The sequence below is a fragment of the Nelumbo lutea genome, chromosome 3 (genome assembly GCF_056320005.1).
Source record: "Nelumbo lutea isolate HS-2025 chromosome 3, American lotus-T2T, whole genome shotgun sequence".
NCBI lineage: Eukaryota > Viridiplantae > Streptophyta > Magnoliopsida > Proteales > Nelumbonaceae > Nelumbo > Nelumbo lutea.
In genome coordinates, this window is record NC_142686.1 from 70,858,380 (window position 1) to 70,882,513 (window position 24,134).

General features: G+C 36.1%; 1 protein-coding gene across 15 annotated transcripts in view; it reads right to left on the minus strand.

Moving 5' to 3' along the window:
- LOC148865455 (ubiquitin C-terminal hydrolase 12-like) overlaps positions 1–24,134 on the minus strand; it is a 46,270-nt gene that overhangs the window by 15,289 nt on the left and 6,847 nt on the right. For 6 of the 15 annotated variants that reach the window (XR_016110033.1, XR_016110029.1, XR_016110030.1 and 3 more), the window contains 3 exons: positions 16,655–16,695; positions 9,762–9,856; positions 6,485–6,746 (listed from right to left, as the gene is read on the minus strand). Coding sequence is in view for 8 of the 15 variants with exons in the window: in XM_088978625.1 (XP_088834751.1) it covers positions 9,785–9,856 (72 nt within the window). In the remaining 7 variants the exon portion in view is untranslated. Of the gene's footprint in view, positions 1–6,484; positions 6,747–9,761; positions 9,857–16,654; positions 16,696–24,134 lie in introns of those variants that run through there. The other 9 variants (XM_088978627.1, XM_088978628.1, XM_088978623.1 and 6 more) reach the window with 4 other exon arrangements.

Consider the following 24,134-nt stretch of genomic DNA (forward strand, 5'->3'; position numbering starts at 1 on the left):
ATTCAATAAATAATTTTTTTAAGTTAATAGAATAACAATATAAATAGTTCGGTGACAAAATGAGAGAGAGACAGAATTTCCTCACCGTGCTTTGGGCTCTATATGAACGTCGGGCTCATGCTCAAGATTTAGGCCCGAAGTTCGATCTGGACTCAGAGTTGAGAATAAATATGTTTTATTGATATAAACGCAAATCACAATCCAACCCCAACCCGACTAGTTAATAATTTTAATCCCAAATGAGACCTAAAACCCAATCCATTGACAACCCTAAATACGTAACTCGCAAAGGGAAGGGGAGAGAGAGAGAGAGAGAGAGAGAGAGAGAGAGAGATAGAATTTGTTTATAAAATAAATAATTTAGTAAATTCAATAAATAATTTTTTTAACTTAATAGATTAATAATATAAATATTTAGGTGACAAAATACAAGTTTAATGTAATAAAATATATAAACGAATACTTTGGTTTAGTAAAATAAAGAAATAAATAAAATTTCAATAAAATATATAAACGCAAATCCCAAACCAACCCTAGTCCGAGCAGTTAATAATTTTAATCCCAAATGAGACCTAACCTTTGAGAGCCCTAAATATTTGGTTGAAGAAGAGAGATTGAAATAACTTCAAAGTTAAATAAATTATTAATTACATGAATAATTTGGTAAATTCAATAAATATAAATATATGGATTATACCTTATTTACTTTATAAAATAAACAAATCAATAATTGAATTTAATAAAATAACTAAATATTCATTTATTATTGGTGTCGTGTTGAATCAAATAAATAAAAGTTTAATGTATTAAAATATATAAATGAATAATTTGGTTTAGTAAAATAAATAAATAAATAAATTTTCATTAATTATTGGGACGAGATAGGTACATGCTATACCACACTAGACCTAACTCGTTGATAACCCAAAAAATAAGGATCAAGAGAGAGAAAAATAAATTATTAATTAATTTATCAAACTAAATAATAAAATCTATATAAAATGACTCAATTCGTTTAGTAAAATAATAAATAAATATCCAATCTATCTAAAAGCTATCCCGGCCCATTGATAACTCAAAATATTAGAGGGAGAGATATAGTGAAATAATTTGTTGTTAAAATTAAATCGTTTAAAAAATTAAATAAATAAAATTTTTAAATTACTAAATTAAATATACAAATTAACTGGTGAGGAAATAAGAAAGTAATAAAGAATAACAATTTCCTCGCTAGGCTCGACTCAAGAGATAGACCTAATGGTTGGGTTGGGCTTGAAGTTGGGCTTCAATATATTCTCTTAATATAAAGGCAAAGCCCTTCCCGAACATGCCACTACCTGTGAATAGGTTTAATCCCAACTCAGACACTAACTTGTTCATAAATTATTAATTAATGGAATAAATTACTAAATTAAATAAATACAAATCTATGGATAATAATTTACATGATTTTGTAAAATATATAAAGTTAAATTTCAATTTAATAAAATAAACAAAATATCCAAGCTATGTAGAACAAACCCCACCCATTGACATCCTTTAAATGTTGGACACATAGCGGTAATAAAGAGAGAGAAATAATTAAATAATCTAGTAAATTAAATCAACAAAATCTTTTAACTTTTTAAAACAAGAGAGAATTGTTAGCTCTACATTAATGGTATCATTGTAAATAGTTACAAATTTGCAACAAATATGGAAGAGAGATTTCTAGGAAATGAGAGAAACAAAGAATAGTTTAATAAATTAAATAAATAACAATTTACTTAATTTTGTACAAAAAAGTAATGATTAATTTGTTTTAGTAATATAAATTAATAAAATTTCATTTATTATTGGATAGGACAAGTGCAGCCTATCACATACCTGACCAAACATATCGATTGCCTTAAAAATAAGCTTCAAGATGAGAGAAAATTAATTTGTTAGGAAAATAATTCATTAATTAAGAATTTAGTAAATTAAGTAAATAGAAATCTATGGATAATAATTAACTTAATTTTGTAAAATAGATAAATCAATTAGCAAAAGACGAATAAATCTTCACTTGTGGTTGGTGCAAGACTGATCCAATCTATCCAAATCCAAATCCACACCATTGACAACCGCAAATATTGGTCACGGATTGAATTAGAAAAATTATGGAGAATAATTTATTTAATCTACTAAACAAATAATTAATAATTTAATTTAGTAAAATAAATAAATAAAATTTCAGTTATTATTGGGACAAGACATGTAAAGCCTTATCCGACGCAAGAACTAATCCATTGATAGTTCTTAAAAAGGGAGAGAAAGAGAGAATAAATTAAATCATTAATTAATTTAATAATTTAGTTAAGTAAATAAATAAAGCCTATGGATAATAGTTTACCAACTTTTGGTAATATAAATAAATATCCAAACTATCTAGATATAACCCCAATCCATTGACAACCCTAAATATGTAACTCGCAAAGAGAGAGAGAGAAACAAATAATTTACTCACCGTTCTTTGGGCTCTATATGAATACCGGGCTCATACTAAAGATCTTGGCCCGAAGTTCGATCCAGACTCAGACTTGGGCATAAATATGTTATATTGATATAAACGCAAATTCCAATCCAACCCTAGCCCGACCAATTAATAATATTAATCCCAAATGAGACCTAACCTATTGAGAGCCATAAATATTTGGCTCAATGAGAGAGATTGAAATAACTTCATAGTTAAATAAATTATTAATTACATGAATAATTTGGTAAGTTCAATAAATATAAATATATGGATAAAACCTAACTTAATTTTTTAAAATATTAATAAAATAACTAAATATTCATTTATTATTGGTGTCAGGTTGAATCAAATCAAATAAATGTATTAAAATATATAAATGAATAATTTGGTTTAGTAAAATAAATAAATAAATAAAATTTCATTAATTATTGGGATGGGATATAAATGAATAATTTCTTTGAAGGCATCATAGAAAGGTGATTCACTGGGTAAAAAAACTTGGATATTTTCTTGTCATATTCCCATGATGATATTAGAAGGAATTGGAGGGAGGTGGCTTTATCTATTTCACGGAAGAGTAAAGCACAAAAAGATTAGGATCCACCTGAAGACTATCACATGATATTAAATTTTGATGGAAGTAGCTCAGGCAACCCAAAACCTCCAGGCATGGGAGGTGGTTCCAGGTTAGAAAAAGCAAAAGATGGATAAATGGGAAATATTCACCATAAATAACATCTACCAGTACAAATTGTTTTATCTTCAGATGAAACTTCATACCCTCCCAGTTAACCCTTGGGTTATTCTTTGTCCAGCACTCCCTAACTTTCCTGGGTGATAAAGCCACATATTCTCAAACTGGAAAAGAGATGGACCCCTTCCCCTTAAATTGTCCTTGGACAAAGAGATTGGCCAATGATCAAAAGTTATTCTTGGTAAAGTCTGCCAAGGAGCATTGTTTCATCAAGGACTGCTATGAACAGATTGGAAATAGTGTAGTTGGGGCTACCGAATACAGAAGGAACGCAAACAACTGGGAGTTGGAAGAGCTGAAGAGGTGGAGAGACTGCTGGAATTATTCCATGGGAAAGGGCACCCATATTGACAAGAAAAGCAATGCATACTACGCTTGATGTTTCATTATAAAGATGAGTCTTAAACGAAATAAATCCATTTAAATTAATCAAATAATAACAACATTAAAAGATATTTACACTTGCAACAACAGATTGGGTGCCCATATTGACAAGAAGATATTCACACAACATTAAACAAGAATAAATCCATTTCAAAGCATTTGGTAAACTTTCAAATGTTTCTTTGCTGGTATTGGTATGGATTAAAATTCTAGTACTTCGTCAAAACTAGCATGTGGGCACAAATTCATGACATATTGCATTTTCTTGGTCTTTTACAGGCTAACAACCAAGCTGAGCATATCTCCAATTAATAACTAATTTTCAATTGGTAATTTTTTGAGGAGTTAGAGTAATGTGTCCAACATTGATTTGTCAGAAAGATGTGAATAAAGTTTTGGACATGGCCATTATTGCTGAAAATTCATGACTATTGGCAAACCACAAACCTTTTCCTTCTAAACAATTAAATGACCAATGAAAATTAAGAAGCACCGGTGAAAAAATTGAACATACATACTGATTTGTACTCAAAAGAGAGCTAGAAAGTTAAAAATTTGCCCAAGGAGAGGAAGAGAGAGAGATTGCATGAATGAACCAAAATTCAAAGGGAAAATAAAAGAAAAAAACCACAATATTCAAGCATCTAACAAGTCCCTAAAAATCTGCCCAGGGAGAGAAAGAGAGAGATTGCACGAATGAACCAAAATTCAAAAGTAAAATAAAAAAAGAAAAAAAAAACCATGATATTCAAGCATCTAACAAGTCCCTAAAACTATCTCAAACATCTATTAATTATTGCAAAATACAACCAACAACAGTTCTTTGTCTAATTAGGAAAAAAAAGCTAAAAAATGTATTATAAAAGATTTATTAAATTTACGCAAAGCACATCAATCTGAACCAACTCGGATTACAAAGAAAGAGTATTTGCCTATCAAAATAAAATTGAGAATCAAAAGCATTACCCAGTAACCGGATTCCATCATCACCAACAAGAATAATAATATCCTTGGCCAGGCTCGACTCAATATTTAGGGCCAATGGTTGGGTTGGGCTCGTACTTGGGCTTGAATATATTCTTTTGCAGGGGTGGAGCTAGGAAATTTTCATGAGGGGGCCAAAACCTAAGGTGGAATTTGGGGGTTGGGGGGAATAAATACGAATGGTTAAAGGAAGGACACCCCATTGGGGTGGAGAGTGGGGGAGGGGAAATTTTAGGGGTGCAAGTCGGGTTGTCCCGAGTTAACAATTTACACTATTAATTTTAGGGGTGCAAGTCGGGTTGTCCCGAGTTAACAGTTTACACTGTTTCGGGCTCAGGCTTCAGGTTGGGCCTATTGAAATTTTGACAAAATCCCAACCCTGACAAAGCCTAGCCTGAACCTGGCCTAAATTAGATAAATATTTTTTTAACGTAATAAAATAATAGATGTTTATTAATAGCATCATTACAAATAATTAGATATTTAGCAACAATTATGGAAGAGGTATTTTTAGCAAATTTTTTTAATAAGAATAAATAAATAAAATTATTTAACTTAATAATATAAATATATAAATGGTTAGGCAATAAAATAAGAGAAATAAAGAAAAAAAATTCCTAGTCATGCTTTGGGCTTTATATGAGGGTCGGCCTCAAGCTTACGGTCTAGGCTTGATGGCCAGCCCAGGCTTTTTGCTGATATGAAGGCAAAGACTGACTTGAACCTGGCATAGCCCGTGGACTGGTTTAATCCCAACTGAGATAGCCCTAAATATTAGGCTCGGAGAAAGAGAGAGAAATAACTTATTAGTTAAATAAGTTATTAATTACTTGAATAATTTAGTAAATTAAATAAATAGAAATCTAATTTACTTAATTTATTAGTACCATAAAACATCAAAATTTATATGTAAATTGTGCACACATCAAACACCCCCACACTTAAGTTTTTGCTTGTCCTCAAACAAAGACATCAACCATAAACTGATCATCCCCCCTTATTCTCACCATTTACCGAATGAACTTTTAGGAGGAGAATGCATTGAGTAGTTGGGAAACTTGTGTAAGTATTCTGATCAATTCCTATGAACTACCATTCTTATCACATACATAAGAGCCAAGGAAGGGGAGAATATGAGATTCTTCAAGTTCCAACATTCACTTCCATTCAATATGTAAATCAGCTCATTGACCGCCAAAATTAACCATCACTTTGGTAGGTGTCAAATCTGTCACTGCACCTCATTGAATGTTCAACTAACTTTTGTCCCTTTGAACCTCAGCCGTCACCGAATTTTTTTTCTTTTCTTTTCCTTTTTTTTTGTGTGAGTGCATTTTATGCTCCTTCTCACACGGGGTATTTTCTTCTTTCTTCTTTTTCTTTTTCTCTTTTTTTTTCTTTGTGTGAGTGCATTTTATGCTCCATCTCACACAGGGTATTTTCTTCTTTCTTCTTTTTTTGTTTCTCTTTTTCTTTTTCTTTTGGTGTGAATGCATTTTATGCTCCATCTCACACGTGGTATTTTCTTCTTTCTTCTTTTTCTTTTTTTTTCTTTTGGTGTGAGTGCATTTTATGCTCCATCTCACACTGGTCACAGGCTTGAGGCAGATAACAATACTCATATTCCAAGTTGCTAGTTTTACTATTCAGCTTGGAATAGCGGAGTTGGGATTAAACTCATCATAACCGCTAGTTTTACTATTCAGTTCATGACAGCGAAGTCAATTGGACTTTGTCCTTTTTTTCTTTTGCCTTTTTCAATTGTTGAACCTCATGCATTAGCAATTCAGATATGGACTAGCTTGAGTGATCATTAATAAATCAACCAAGTGCATCATACACATGAAGGTAGTTAGGGCTAGTCATGATGAAAGTCATATTCAACTCCCTTAACTTATTCATTGTGCTCAGTTGGATCATTCACAATAATAAAATTTAACACATACAATGGTCTCCCTCAACTCATTGTATTCCCTCTTTGAATTCACCTAATAAACAATAATGATCTCAAGGGCATTTTCAGTCTATTTGGACTGTTAATGCATGTATACAAGTGTTGGGCTGATTGAAGTGCATAGCCATAGTCTAACTCCCCCACACTTAAGATGAATATTGTCCTCAATGTTCCTAGTGTTGGAGAGCAACAATAAATCATAACTTATTGGGACTATATATCTTTTGAGTGAAATTAGAGTGAAAGTAGAGGAACCTATGATGTTATACTATGACAATCAGGCTGAAATCAATATTGTCCACAATCCAATTCAACATAATAGGACAAAACACATTGAAATTGAGAGACACTTTATAAGAGAAATGATAACAACCGGAGAAATTTGTTTGCCTTATGTCTCTTCAGAGTTGCAACTAGCTGATGTTATCACTAAAGGGGTGGCAAAGAACAAACTTGAACATGATTTACGCAAGTTGGAAATGTGTGACATTTACTCCCAACTTGAGGGGGAGTGTTGAAGATTAATTAGTTTTATGAGTAGACGTTTTATATTAGTTGTTAGAGAGGAGGTGGGGACCATAGTAGTTATGTGAGTCCAAATTTTATTATGTTTTGAGTGTTATATATGTTGTTTTATGTTTTGTCGCCCTATAAGGGCATAATTGTCTTTGTACTGTTCTATTATTTTAATATAAATAACAAGTGAAGGGGGCGATCAGATTATTGCTCTCTTTTCTTTTCAACTTCTCTTCTTTTCTTCTTCTCCTTCTCTCTTCCTTCTCTCTTCAAGAAACTACTTTCTTTCATATTATTTTTTAGTTCAAAAGATTCCTACTAAGACAATCAAGACTCCAGAGTTACAACAATGAAAAAAGGAAATATAAATGGTTGACCAAGGACATTGAAGTTCGATGCACGTGGATAAAAAAAAGTGTTAATTCTTTTATGGATTATCTAGACAAGGGGTGAATAGGAATTCTATTTTTTGGGCTCAATTGTAACTGTTGTTGTATTTTGAGTAAGTTGTTGGGAGTTAAGATATTTTAGCTCCGCTTCCATGTACTCATTTTTTAATCATTTAATGAAATCTCATTGTAACTGTTGTATTTTGGGTGACAGTTGTAGGGAGTTAAGATATTTTAGCTCCCCTTCCATGTACTCCTTTTTAATCATTTAATGAAATCTCGGTTATTGACCAAAACAAAATATATATGATTGCAAAACAGACAAAATCACCTAGCTGTGAATTGTATCTATTTTCCTATTAAATGACGTCCCCAGAAAGTAATCTCAGTATCTATAAAACACTTATCTAAACTAAAATTCCAAATAATAGTCAGAAGGAGATTTACATAAAACTCATTCAATTAAAGAAAAAATCAACAGATATATAAATCAATAATAGATATATAATGACACCCCCTTTGCAAGCATGCAAAACTTACCTGAATATAAGATTATCAAAGGCTTATACTAAAAGATTGTATCCTTGAGAACTTTTGACATATATAAAATTAATTAAATTGGGGATATAATAAACAAGTAAAGAAATTGATAACAGGATAGTCTACTACACCTGCTTTCCATGTATGTACAATGTTCAAACCAATTAAAATTAAAAGTATATATAACGAAAGCTAAAACATTGATTAAAAATCATACCATCAATACAGACGGTTTTACTGATCAAAAGCAATGCTAGAAATATGTTTTAGTAAAGTCATTAATGGAAATATGTTGTTGGCTGAAAACTTGTAATCCAACCAAAACTACAAGCTAATTAAGGCTTACCAAGAAAAAGGGGAAAAAAGGTCATCATAAAGAATGTAAACTTCTCCTTACATGGTCTCTTGTTTGTATCTAAACAGATTTGATGCAATAGCCCTGACTTAGGATTCAATGGTTGTGCCATGGTTGCCTAAAACATGGCAGCCCGCGTTGTGAAAGGGTTGCCCAAAACAGTGGGCCAAGCTATAATGGTTGCAGGATTCATCTAAATAATCCTTTGTTGAAACAATGAGTTAGGATCTGGCTATGGTAACCATGTGCACTGTCACTGGTTCTAAGGTGGTGGAGGAAAGAAAATGCTTCAAGTGTTGTTTAGTGGGCTGCTTTGTGGAAGAAGTGGGACATTGTAATAGGGCTGCAAGTCACATACCTAATTTGAAGAATTTAAAAAATTACTAACCCATGCCCGTCCAAGTTGCACCCCCTAGATTGCAGGCAGGTGGTAAGTTGGGTGGTCCAAAAAATGGGGAAACACCTCGGTGATGAGGGTCAAACATCTAGTAGGGGTTCTTTTCCTCATCTTTCCCTTGAGCAGGGAAGTAGACACATCCAAGGTCTCCTCTCAATGGTGTAGTTGTGCTACATATATATGGTCTTTCCCTCTTCTTATGGAACCTAAAAATTATTAAAATGATGGTAGGGGTGCAACTTGGGCAAGCTTGGCTTGGGCTTTTGCAAAACATGAGTTCCAAGAAGGATTTCAAACCCCCACCAATAATGTTTTTAAAATTGAACCGAACAATGAAGCGATCGGGGGTTCGATTTCCAAGTCAAGGTTCGACCATTCGAACTCAATAGATGGCCCGTTTTGACAAAAAATAAATAAATAATAGACAAACCATTGGACGGTTCGACTACTTGGGTCAGTGGTTTGCTGACCAAATCAACGTTTTTTGGGGAAATAATGGTTCTGAGGTATAACAGAACCGGTCACCTGACTAGTTCCTAGTTTTTCAAGTTTGATTGTCCAGTTCGGTCCAGTTTTGAAAACCATGCCCACCAATTTCCCTAGGTCATATCTAGCTCATAGAAGCCCAAGCCCAACACCAAAAATTAAAAATAAATGACTATAAAACCTAAATGAAAAGTTAAAATGCAAAACATAAGTTCCAGGAAGGTTTTCAAGCCCAACCAATTTGCCTAGATCAGACCAAACTCACATAAGCTGAAAGTGGTGATAGGATTAGCTTGAACTAAGCTTGGGTTGGTAAACTTGGGCATTGACTTTGATTGTACTAGGCCTAGATTTAAGGTTTAGGTCATGGGGTCAGGCCTAAATTTGGTTCAACCCCCCCCCCCCTAAGTTATAGGTCATATTTGTTTATGCTTCATAATAACTCATAGAACATTAAGAGTAGAATATCATACATAGACAAGAGATAACAGCAAAAAGTACTCACAGATTGTGCTTCTTCTTCTTGTGTCAATGGCCGATTGGGGCGATAAGTATGGTTTTGACGCTTTGCCCAAAGTCAAACTCTTTTGCAACCTTCTCCTGTTGACAGTTATATTAGGTTGACAACCACCAAATTATCAAGGAAAGACCACAACTCTAACAGAATAAGCTTTTCTTTATATCTTCTTTAACAGAATTAGCTTCATATTAACACATTAAATGATAGTCAAAGATGATGATGACAAATAACGTTAACAAGAATGAAAATGATCAGACTAGTGGTACTCATATGAATAGACAAGTAGTGACTAAAAGATATATGGCTCCTCAAATTAATATTCACAGATCAACTCTTTGCAACAGAAATCTGTGATGCAAAAGCATAACTAACAATACATATAGAAGCATTGCCAGATAATTTTGTTGCTACAATGCCTAAAAGAAGGCCATTACTCAATGTTGGTCCCAGGCACCTGCTATATGTGGTCTTGGGAGAGAGAGACTGGATACAGTCCTAAACTTTGGCATTTCTTTTGCACAAAGTAACTGCCCTCAGATGCTAGAGTGCATAAGTATCGAATATGTTCAGAATAAATAGCATCATAACGGTTTTTTTGTCTTTAAACTCATTTGTAGTCAGGCCACCAAATAAGGGCACTATTGTAATTTGTTCTCAGATTAGAAATATTATGTCTGTGGGTGTGAATAGTAGCCAATACACCACAATCAAACAAATCCTCTTCTTCTTGGTATTAGAGCTCCAAGGTATCAACTTGGTATCTGAGCACCTCTTGGTCATGGGCAGACATTTTTTACTGACTCCGTCTACAAGGGAGACCAGCTGGCATCAGACCACTAATTTTAGAAACATTTTTGTATGACTCTTATAGTCATTTGAAGCTTCCATAAGATATTGTGGTTTGCCCAGCAAAAACCGGTTAAAAATCTAGATTCAACGTTGGGCCTTTCTCTATAATATTGAAGGAGTTTTTCAGCATGAAACCTAGTTCACTTGGCTCATTTTAAGTTTCTAGATTAATGGGAAGATGCCTCATATTTTTCTAAACCCTAGAAAATTTTGGGGAGATTTTTCTCTCCTATTTTGCCACTAGCCAATTTTAATTTTTTGCTTTCAACCGTGTTTTGACCAAGGATGTATCAAGTACTTCCAATGCACTTCTTGGAAATGTGGAGACCTCCAATAGCATGATAACAATAGTGAAACTCAATGGAACAAACTTTCTGGAGTGGTCTCAATCAACTTAACTTGCCATCATAGAAAGAGGTAAGTTGGGATTTATTACAGGCAAGGAAGTGAAGTTGAAGCCTGAAGATCCAAAGTTTGCTAAATGGGAGAAAGACAACTTGTTGGTAATGTCATGGTTGGTTTGCTCAATTCAACCTCGTATTTCCAGTATCTATATGTTCCTATCCACTACCAAAGATACTTGGGATAGAGTTGTTGCTACCTACTCCCAAACTAAGAATACAACTAGAGTGCATCATATTCAAAGAGAAGTTGTAGTATGCGTCAAGGGGAGAGATCAGTGCCCATGTGTTTTTTCCCTACAATCACTTTGGGATGAAATAGAACACTTGAAGGTTTTCTAATGTAAAATCCCTATAGACAATGAGCAGTACCAAAGGTATATTAAGGAGAATAGAGTATTTGACTTTCTGGTTGATTGAATCCTATGTTTAACTTTACAAGGCAATACATTCTTAGTGCAGATACTGTCGCTCTTTCAGCTACCTACTCCCTGCTGCAGGGAGAGTAGAAGAGCTACTAATGATGCAACATCTGGTGACTGAGCACTCAACATTTATGTCATCTAAACTCAAGTAAAGCACAAACAAGCACACTGTCAATGAAAAGCCTAAAGATGTGGTGTGTGAGTAATGTAAGAAGCCTAGACATACCAAGGACAGATGTTGGAAATTAAATCCTTATTTGAAACCAATGTTGAAGACAAGGAGGAAAGGTAATGCTCATTTGGCCACTGTTGGCAGTGGCGTTCAGCCCATTTCTGCTTCATCTTCTTCCCTAGACCACTCTGATTTGATGGATAAACTTCGGAGTCTCTTGCTACACCTACAAAAGAGTGGGGGACATCTACATTCACTAGTACTGATTTTTTCTTTCAAAAATGTAAGGTAAATTTATTAAAATATATAAAAAAAGAATACACAGAGGCCCCACACAAGAGCCAAAGCTAGGCATGGGGCCCAATATACATTACAACTCAAGAAGGCTTCTGGAGCTCAGAAGGGCTCCAAACACCCTGGTTTGGTGACCTTTTATAGATGCAATCCAAGACACCAACTTGCCAAAGAAAATGGAAATATTATTGTCTACATCTTTTGCCTTGTTCTGGAATAATCTGTTGCTTCTTTCCGCCCAGATGGTGCTGCAGGAAAAGTTCTCCATACACTTTTAGCCAACTTGGATAGAACTTTGAGATTCCAACACCATAGCAGATCCAACATTGTACTTTGGCAAAGGAAATGGAAATATGATTGTCTACATCTTCTGCCTTGTTCTAGAATAATCTATTGCTTCTTTCCGCCCAGATGGTGCTGATCACAGCTGCAGGAAAAGTTCTTCGTACACTTTTAGCCAACTTGGATAGAACTTTGAGATTCCAACACCATAGCAGATCCAACATTGTACTTGGCATGGCCCAGGATAAACCCACAGGATAAACCCACAGATCCAACATTGTACTATCCAAGACAGCCGCCCAAACTAAAGCATTTACTTTCGGTGGGGGCTATCGACTTCCAAATAATAGCAGCAGGAAGTTCAGGTCCGTCTCCCTCTAACAAGTTTCTGCAAAGGACCACACTGAAAATATTCCATCTGCACTCCAATCCCAGCTCCAGCTGTCTTCTTCAAGCAAGTTTATGGCCTGATTGAATATCAGCTCAAACAACTACCTCACTTGATTGATTTCCCAATCCTAAAAATTTCTTCTGAACATGGGACTCCAAATGCTTCATGATTGTCTGCAAGAAGAAACAATTGGGGGAACATCTTTGCCAATGGCCTTTCAGTACACCACTTGTCCTTCCAAAAGCTTAATCGTTGCCCATTCCCAACTTCAGAGCCAGACCTCTACTCAGCAAGGCATAAATGTCCATGATCTTCTTCCAAAGAGAGAACCCTAAGGAAGTAACATTAGAACTGATTACCCAGTCCCCTCTACCAGTGTCATATTTAGCTGCTACCGGTCCCCTCTACCAGACCTCTACTCAGCAAGGGATAATGGAGTCCAGATCCATTTACCTAGGAGGGCTTCATTAAATAATTTCAACTTTCTAACCCCCCAAACCTCCTTTTTCCTTTGGGAACATACGAATTCTCTTTTCCTCATCCCAGCATACCGGTCATTCTAGTGCTAAGACAGGTACTGGCACTTGCTTGTTTTTCCTCTAACAACTCTTGGATTGTAGACCCTAGGGCTAAGTGTCCACATGACTGGTATGCCTTCTTCCTTCACCTCATATAGCTCCAAGGAAGAGTAAAATTACGGTAGCTAATGGATCTCAAACTCCAATTTCCGGTCTAGGTGAAGCCACACTTACCAACAACCTCCCTCACCTTGGACTTTATCCTTAATGTACCTCAGTTACATAAAAACCTATTATCTATTTGTTCCTTTACAAAATCCCATAATTATTCTATGACCTTTCCTACTCATTGTATCTTCTAGGGACCTAAACATAGGGAGGATGATTGGAAGTGGACATGAGGCTGATGGAGTCTATCCTTTTTATCACACATCTGAACAAGGATTGTTGTGCCAGATTGAGTCTCATCCTAATGAAATTTTGGGTCTTTTAGAATTATGGCATTGTCGTCTTGCCCTATGTCTTTTGGTTCCATGAAACTTTTGTTTCCAAAATTGTTTAATTGTGTCAAACTTGAATTTTCAATGTGAAGTCTATAATGTGTCAAAGCAATATACAACCACATATTCCATGAGTAACAAAAGTAATGTTGCATTTTCTTTGATACTACATACTAATGTTTGGGACCCATATACTATTCCCTGCATGGGTGAATATAAGCATTTCGATTATCATTGATGAGTTTTTCTGGCATATGTGGTTGTATTTGATTAAGAGTTGGGATGAGGTACAATTTTCAGAATTTTCTGAATATGGGGTAGAAACAGTTTAAGAAAAGAGTTAAAATCATTAGATCTGGCAATGCTCAAGAGTATTTTGAAAAACATTTATGAGTGTTTCTTGAGGTGGCGCAAGGACTAGTATTGCAGATGCATATTTCCACTCATTTATCGAGAGATGTTGAGACTGCAATGTATCTTATAAATGACTTCCATCAAGAACATCTTCAGTCTCCTCACTAACTCCTTTTCCCTGATGAATCAATGTTTAACTTACCCCTAAAGGTCTTTGATTGTATTCGTCACTTTGTTCATGATATTAATCCTTCTAGACATAAGTTTGACCTAAGTCCATCAAGTGTATCTTCCTTGGTTATTCTAATGTTCATAAGGGATAAAAGATGTTTCAGTCCACATTCTAGAATGAAAAACGTCATTTTGAAACGAGATATGTATCTAAGGATGTTACCTTCCTTGAGTCCTTGCCTTTCTTCCAATCATCGCATCCTTCTCTTCAAGGGGAGAACATTAGTGAATACCAGACTCCCTTTTGCTTCCTTGTTCCTGCTCCAATTTCTACCTGTCCATCTACTTCTCCTACTTGGCAGTAGTTTTTTATCAGGCACAGTAAGAAGGTGACTCTTCATGTTGAGTGTCCAACACAATCTAAACGCATCTACTATTGAACCTAATGTCTCAAAATCTGATATTGTTCTTCCTATGCCATCCAGAAAGGAAAGCAGGAATACAAAACCAATTACCCCATTATTATTTCCTACAATGCTCTCTCACCCTCCTATTATGTCTATATTTCCATTATTTATTTTATTTATACTCGTTTTGTTGTGGATGCAATGCATTTACCTTAGTGGAAGGAGGCTATGAACCAGGAGATGGAGGCTCTCATAAACAACCAAGCTTGGGAGATTGTTTACGTTCCCAAGGACAATATTCCTATTGGGTGCAAATGGGTATACACTGTTAAACACAAGGTTGATAGTTCAATTGATAGATACAATGCTTGTTTGGTGGCGAAGGGGTATACCCAAACTTATGTCATAGACTAACAGGAGACATTTGCTCCTATGGTTAAGACATTCTATCAAGGTGATTACGCCTTTATCTGCCCACTACTCTTGGCCTCTATGTCAGATAGATGTAAAGAATGTCTTCCTCAATGAGGACCTACAAGAAACAGTTTATATACCTCACTAACAGTGAAGGGAAAGTTTGTCATCTACGGAAGGCTCTATATGGACACAAATAGTCTCCTTGAGTCTGGTTTGATAGATTTAAAAGGGCTATTTTGAAATTTCACAATCTCAAGCTGATCGTACTCTATTCATAGGAAGAGTCAATGCACGTGTCTCTATGTTTATCCTGCATGTTGATGATATTATTTCTATTGGGATTGGAGTTGAAATTAAGGATAAAAAAACGGATATTAGTGATCATTGCTTCTGAATTTGAAATTAAGGATCTTGGTGAGATCTTAAATGTTTTTTTGGGAATGAAGTTGCAAGATCAAAAAAAGGAATTTTCATTTCTCAAAGAAACTATAATCTGGATTTACTCCATGAGTTGAGAAATTAAGGTGCAAGCTTGCTAAAACCCCAAATGGTCCTAATTACAAGTTGAGTACCACTATTGAAGATATTCTCCTTGATAGAGGTTTATCAAAGATTAGTTGATCGGCTCCTTTTCCTTTACTTGACTAGACCTGACATATCCCATGCAGTTGGTCTAATAAGCCAATATAAGCATTAGCCAAGGACCTCTCACATGCAAGTTGTCAACAAGATTATTGTATGTTTGAAGAAATGTCCTAGTAAAGGGATGTTATATTCCAACCATAGAAATCTGAAGGTTGAGGATTATACAAATGCAAATTGGCAAGATTTGTTGATGACAGAAGATCTACATCTAGCTATTGTACTTTACTATGAGGCAATGTGGTTTCCTAGAGAAGCAAGAAGCAATCAATTGTTGCTCATGCTAGTGCAGAGGCAGAGTGCAAGGCAATGGCTAATGGAGTGAGTATATGAGTTGCTTTGGTTAAAGACCTTATTGACAGATATGGAAATTCAAATAAATACTCACTCCAATGAGACTTTACAATGAAAATCAAACAGCTATAAACATTGCTCATAATCTTGTCAAAATGGCCATGCAAAGCATATTGAAGTAAATAGGCATTTCATCAAAGAGAAGATAGCCAAATGAAAGATTTGCTACCCTTTGTGAGATCAAGAGACCAACTTGATGATTGTCTCGTGAAGGGAGACCACAAACAAAAGTTTGATAGTAATTTAAGCATGCTAGGCATGATAGATATCTATGCTTAGCTTGAAGAGGAGTGTTGAATACAATGTATTCTAAGGGATTTTTGTCTTTAACTTCTTTTGTATTGGGTGCACAAATAAAGGCACCATTGTTAGTTGATATCATATTACAAATATCATATGTATGGGTATGCAGCCAACACACCACATTTAAACAAATCCTCTTATTTACCTCCCATTTTTATAAATAAATTATAGCAACTAATTAAGGATCAGGGTCAAGATGTGGCCCCTACATGTAAACAGCATGTGATATAAATGCCAGAGGACCATTAGGTTATGATTAACAAATTTGTCAGGTGGTTTCTCCAATTTAGCCTCTTCCCTATTTCTCCCTTTATTATTCGTAGTCAAAGAAATTCCAAACATTGTAACAAGCAATATTGAGGAATGTGAACAGAATTATGATGGAGAAACTTGTTTACCTGGTCGAGAACAACTTACAATATCCAGTTTAAGCACCCCCCTGGGAAAACACACACACATGTCGTTTTTATAAAGATGGAATAGGATTCTCATACAACATAATTCACTCAATTAAATAATTGAGTTTTATTGCTTAAGATAAGGACCATACAAGAGGGGTGATGATTTCTAGTCTGGCCAGAATGTGTGTATGCAGGTTAGTGCTGGTGTTTTACAAGCGCAAGGCACAAAAAAGGTGCAGGGGCCAATTTGCGCCCAAGGCGCATGCCTTTTTGAAGAAAGGCGCAAAAATACAAAAAATATTAAACATGATACTAATAAAAAATATAAACCTACATTTAAAAAAATGTTTTAAAATACCTATTAAAAATACATAAACATAACATGTAAAGCGTATTCAAATGAGAATTTAAAAATAAAATCGAACATCTAAAACATTTTCAAGCATGTAAAACCCACAATCTCTTTTTTTCCTCAATTGCATTATTTCAAGTAGCTAATGTGATGTAAAACATATTACATTCCTGATTCTACGAGCTACCTTTGTGCCATGCCCCTCGAAGCAAGACAAACAAGTCCATGTTAGGGTCTTACATTCTTAGTTCTCACACAAAAAATAAGGATTTTACAATTTTAATTGCTTTTTGAGGAGATATTTTAGTAGGACGATGGACGAATAAATGAACAACATTACCAAATAAGGGGTTATCGAAGCGTGGCACAGGGATCTGGGGGGAGAGCCCTCAGCCCAGCCGTTAGGTTCAAAAAATAAAAAAAACAAAAACGTCCAATTTTCAAAACACACATGCCTAGGCTGAGGCACAAGGCACATCAGGCGCACCAGGCATGCGCCTTTTGAAAGGGTTGCACCTAGGACCTAGGTGAGTGCATACCCTAAAATGCACCTCGCATGTGCGCCTGAGGCATGCCTTTTAAATCACTGGTATGTGCTATATGTTACATTTTATATGACATTAACTATAACACATAAATCTACAGAAGGATGGACAAGCCAAAAGGTCAATCAAGAGTCTCTTGCAATGGGTGGGATACCACTCAGCTAAACAGTTGTAAGGCCAGTAATGCAGGACACTAAAGAAACATGTCCAAAAAATGAGTGTGACAGTGTTAATGTTGAGATGGATGAGTGGAAAAAACAAAAAGGACAAGGATTGTAGTAAGATATGATTTAAGCCCTCTAACATAGCAATGGGTATGGCACTGAGCAGAATGGAAGGTGAGTATACTCATGTATTATATTTAAAGTTTCTTTCCTTCTTCCCACATTACCCAAACAAAACAAAAATTGTAGGCCAGAACCCAGCCTAGGGTTCAGGTCAGGCAAAGGCACAGGTTCAGCCATGATCATCCCTAATTCAGGGTATCATGTAGATGGTTTCGTACTTCCCTTGATTACATCTCCATGGAGAGGCAGAGAAAACCCTTGCTACCTTAAAGAAACAAACAAAACAAGGCCAAAGAACTTAATTTCAGTATTGCAGAATTCTTCTAGTAAGTATACTGATTTCATTTCCTTTTCAAATATCTCCCAGAGTTTTTCTTTGGGAAAGAAAAAAGGTATAACAGAAATATTTTAATTAATAAACTTCACTTGTAGATATCACAATCAGCCCCATTATTTATTGGGCTGTAAAACTTTTATGTTACCCTATATATCAAGCTTTAACTTACAGGAGACAGCAATCAGCCAAGTTGAATACAAGGGACATATATAGTTGGGTAACTCCTATATATATTTTTCATCTCTCATAGGGAACTGCAATCCGCCAGATTTAAATAACCTAACCATAGACAGTTTATTCAAGAGAAAAGGTGATGAGAAACCAGGAATTTTATGCTTAGGGGAAAATGGAAGGTAACAACAGATGTATTAAAAGGAAGGCTTTTATTTTCTTTTTTCCCTACCTGTGATGCTTCATTTCAGTTAATGTCTCTTCTCCTCATAGAAATCTCACAAGATTTTGGGAGTTCCTCTTCTCTTCTTTCTCTCTCAATATTTCACTCACTCTTTGTTTCTCTTTCTGGGACTCACTTCAACATTCATTTTCCTTGGTAGTATTAGGAAGCATAAGAGACCTTTTATAAATGGGAAGGGGTTGTAATTTAACCATTCCACACACCTCTTACTAGAATAAACATCCCCCACAACTAAATGAGGGATCACAGTTAAGTGCTGATTTAAAGTTGTCCTTCCCATCTAAAGAAGAGAGGGACTTGTGTAGCTCTCTAATCTGCCCTTTTATTTAATAGGATATACTCAAGTGTACAAGTTGGGACCCATGCAATGCACGGATCATGCCACACAAAACTGAAGTAGAAAGAGCTTTATAACATTTCTAATTCAACCAACTCGATCCAACCCAAGTATTATATTTTTGAGTAATGCTTAGTTGTTCCAACCACAATCCAAATTGAAACCCTAGTGAGAGTAGCTAATCTCGTATAGGGATCTTAGTGGGTCCACTTAAATGGTAAATTCAATTTGACTCACCCATAGATGGTCAAGTTAAAGTTTTGATTATTTGACCCAAATTGGATGTAGGTTTGGCTGACCTGATCCATCGAGCAATAATAACCTTACACATAAAGGGTATTCTTGTAATTTGGTTTGACATCAAACCCCTAACCTTAAAGTTTATGATTTCTTTCAATGTTTGTTTTAACCCAAATCAGGTACAGCCTCTGCATTTAGTGCAATTAGTTCCATTAATTCTACCTCTTGGGTGATTGATTCCGTAGCCACTGACCATATGACACATATGTCCTCCTTATTCTCTACATATCAATTGTTGTCTAGCCAGGATAAGATGAGAGTAGCTGATGGGTCCCTTTCCACCATCTCTGGAAAGGGGGTGGTTGACCTAAGCAAGGATCTCTCTTAAATCAGTCCTACATGTTACTGGTCTTACCTCAAATTTGTTGTCTGTTTGAAAGCTTACGAAAAATTTGAACTACAGTATAACTTTCTTTCCTTCTCATTGTGTCTTCCAGGACAGATTGACGAAGAGAACGATTGGGAGTGGTCATGAGTATGGGGGCCTCTACTATTTTGATGAAGATGTCAGCTCAGCCTTACAAATTTCTACTACTAGTCCGAAAAGTGTGGAGTCAATAGCTAGGCTAGGTCATTTGTCCCTTTCTTCTTTAGCAATGTTGTTTCCCGAATTATGTAAGGGCATTCCGAGTCAGAGTTTAATTTGTGATGTGTGGAGTCAATAGCTAGGCTAGGTCATTTGTCCCTTTCTTCTTTAGCAATGTTGTTTCCCGAATTATGTAAGGGCATTCCGAGTCAGAGTTTAATTTGTGATGTGTGTCAAATGTCAAAACAATGTAGATCAACGTATCCAATTTCTAGTAATGAAACTCAAGCCCCTTTTGATTTGGTTCATTCTGATGTTTGGGATCCTTCACCCATTGTTTCCATTGATGGCTTCCGTTACTTTATCAGTTTTATTGACCATTATTCTCGATGCACTTGGATTTATCTGTTGAAAGGGCGTGATGAAGTTCCCCGGATAACTATGATGTTTTGCAAGATGGTTGAAACACAATTTGATAAAAAGATCAAGCAATTCCGTTCAGACAATGCAGTTGAATACTTTGAAAGATCCCTGAACTCATTCATGGGAGATGCAGGCATGTTACATCAATCATCATGTGCTTACACCCCTCAGCAAAATGGGGTTGCCGAGCGCAAGAACAGACATCTATTGGAGACAGCTCGAGCCCTTCTTTTCTAGCACAATGTGCCCAAGCAATATTGGTCTCAAGCTGTTCTCACTGCATCATACCTAATAAATTAGATGCCATCTAAGGTACTAGGTATGAAGACCCCTTTCTCTGTTTTGTGTCCCACTCTTCCAGAATTTCCTCTTCCCCCGCGGGTTTTTGATTGTACATGCTTCATACATGTGAAGGATCCAGAGAAGACCAAACTGGATCCTAAGGCTACAAAGGGAATATTTTTTGGGTACTCTCCTACGCAGAAGGGGTATAAGTGTTATAATCCTGTCTCCAAGAAAAAATGTCACTAGGGATGTAGTATTTTTTTAGTCTCAACCCTATTTCCAGTCTTCTCAGAATCCTCTTCAGGGGGAGAGTAGTGAGTTGGAAGAGGATTCTCATTCTCCCTTCTTTTTTGTTCCCATTTCATCACCTTCCACTACTACTAGTTGTAACATTCCGGGTCAACCTAGTGAGACTCCCACTGTGCCAGTTACTTCTCCAGATTCGGTTGATGCTTCTGAAGGTTCCAGTAAATAAGAGAAAGAGATACTTACATACAGTAGAAGGAAGAAGGCCCCTCAACCTCATGATTGCAACCAGTTGAACTCAGATCAACCTGTCTCTGCAATCCAAGGTAATTCTGACTTACTCAACTCAGATTTGGATCTTCCTATTGCTCTCCGTAAGCTTGTTCGTTCTTGTACCACTCGGCATCCCATAGCTGATTATGTTTCTTACTCACACTTATCCCCTGCCTATCATTCCTTTGTGTCTGCTCTTTCCTCTGTATGTGTCCCTTCCAGGTATTCAAAGGCAGCATCTGATCCAAGGTGGAAAGAAGCCATGAATGAGGAAATGAAAGCCCTAATGAAAGCAAAGACGTGGGAATTGGTGGACTTGCCAGAGGGGAAAGGCACTGTTGAGAGGTACAAGGCCAGGCTTGTGGCAAAGGGATTTACACAAAATGAAGGAATTGACTACAAGGAAACCTTTGCCCCAGTAGCAAAGATCAACACAATCAGGGTTCTACTGTCACTAGCAGCAAAATTCTCATGGGAACTTCATCAGCTGGATGTGAAGAATGCCTTCCTAAATGGTGATCTTCATGAAGAGGTATTCATGGAACCCCCACCTGGATATGATGTTGAAAAGAAGGTATGTAAACTAAGGAAAGCATTATATGGTTTGAAGCAATCTCCCCGGGCATGGTTTGAGAGACTTTGTTTGGCCATGAAGAAAGTAGGGTACACTCAGAGCAGTGCAAATCATACATTGTTTATAAGGAGACAGGATGACAAACTTACAGCACTCATTGTGTATGTGGATGATATGGTGATTACTGGAAATGATGTGAAAGAGATGAAGAGGCTGAATGAGTTCTTAGCTTCAGAATTTGAGATCAAAGACCTGGGAAATCTAATATACTTTTTTGGAATTGAAGTTGCTAGATCAAGAGAAGGAATCTACATATGTCAAAGAAAGTACGTGCTAGATCTCCTAGAGGAAATAAGGCATGATGGGGTGCAGGCCAGCAGACACTCCAATAGAACCAAGCCATGGATTACAAGAATCAATGGGTGAGGAATACTGTGATAAGGAAATGTACCAAAAGTTGGTAGGAAAACTGATATACTTATCCCTTACTCGGCCAGACATTGCCTATGCGGTGCATGTTGTCAGTCAATTCATGCACTCACCAAAGACCTCTCATATGAGAGCAGTGGAAAGAATCCTCAGATACTTGAAAACTTGCCCAAGGAAAGGAATTCTATTTAGAAAAAACAACAGACTTGAAATTGAAACCTACACTGATGCTGATTGGGCTGGGTCTATTGGAAACAGAAAATCAACCTCATGTTACTGTACATTCTTGGGAGGAAACCTAGTCACATGGCGTAGTAAGAAGCAGAATGTTGTGGCCAGATCAAGTGCAGAAGCAGAATACCGGGCTATGGCACACGGGGTTGCTGAACTCTTATGGCTCAGAACTCTCCTTAATGAGCTTGGTATCAAGACTGAGTGTCCTCTCAAGTTGTATTGTGATAATAAAGCTGCTATCAACATTGCCAACAATCCTGTGCAGCATGACAGGACAAAACATATTGAAATTGATCGACACTTTGTCAGAGAGATAATTATTTCAGGAGAACTCTGTGTTCCTTATACTCCATTAGGGATGCAGATTGCAGATGTATTAACAAAAGGGCTGGCATCAACAAAGTTCAGGGACATACTTGGCAAGCTAAACATGATTGATATCCATGCTTAACTTGAGGGGGAGTGTTAGAATGTTAGAGTGATGTTCGGCTGATAAGAGTTCTTATTAGCCCATTCTTATGTTTAACTTATCTTATAACTGGGCCTGTGTTAATGGGCCTAATCATGTTTAATGATTTAAGTCATATGGGTGTCCCATGACTAATCGGAGGCATCCTAGTAATTTCTTGAACCTTGTACTATATTCATCTATAAATAAAGGACCGGTCGACTGGCTAGTAAAGTTCGACATTCTCTTCAGTTCTGTGGTTCTCTTCTCTTCCTTGCTACTTCGAGTATAGCACTTCAGATTACAGAATCTATTCTCCCATGCTAGGAATTTTCAAACCATAACCAGTGTTTTAAAAGCACAAGGAGCAAGGAACAATTTGCATCCAAGGCGCAAGGCGAAAAAAATATTAAAAAAATGCTAAAAATAAAAAAATGTCAGAAATTTCAAAAAAATGTCAAAAAAAATTCAAAAGAAATGCAAAAAAAATCAAAAATATTAAACATAGTATTAATAAGAAATATAAACTTAATTTTAAAATTAATGGTTTAAAAAACTTATTATATAAAGTTACTAATACTCATCCCTAGAAGGAACAAGAGCTCTGAAACACAAGCAAATTCATCATCCCTTAAACACAAGCACAATGACTCGATGGCTCCTTCACTTGTGCCTCTCTCTACTCTACCCTCTCCTCTCCTGTCTCCAATCTTTCCTATTAAAGAAATCAGTTCAAGGCCAATTCCTCTAAAAATAGTTGTGTTCTGTTGGGTATGGAAAACTTGCAAAAGCAAAAACCCTATATGTGCTTGTCCCCAAATTGGTGCATTGTGTAAAGTGAAGAGTGAGAAATGTCACCATTTGCTAATATCTTGCTCTTTTGTTGCCTATATTTGGAACTGGGTTTCATTATTATTTGGGTGTAGGTGGAACTTGCCTGTCTTTTGTTCCATCAGCCTTTGGGGAATTGATAGAGAAGGAAGCTAATGTGGAAGTGCATTAGAGCAGCTAGCTTGTGGACTTTATGAGAGGAGGGGAATGCTAGAATTTTTCAAGAAAAGGAAAGAAGCCTTGCTGAAGTAGAGGAGTTTATAATTACAAGGGCAACCTCTTGGCTAAAAACTTCAAACTTGTTTGTGGATTTCTCTTTTGAAGATTTAAGGAGAAATTGCATAGTAGTGGCATCCATAGCCTCCACAAAGAACAAAATACAAGTAGAATCAGAACGTCCTCCGTAGGGAATGGTAAAATTGAATTTTGATGGAAGCAGTCAAGGAAATCCAGGGCCCTCGGGCATAGGAGGGATTCTAAGAGATAAAGATAGCAAGGTGGTAGTGGGCTGGCTGACAAATCCAGAAATAGTTTTGTGGGGTTACAGGGATCTTTTGAAGAATGTTAACTGGCGTACAAGAAATATGGCAATTAGGTTTCAGTGGATTAACAGATCTGCAAATGCAACCGCTGAT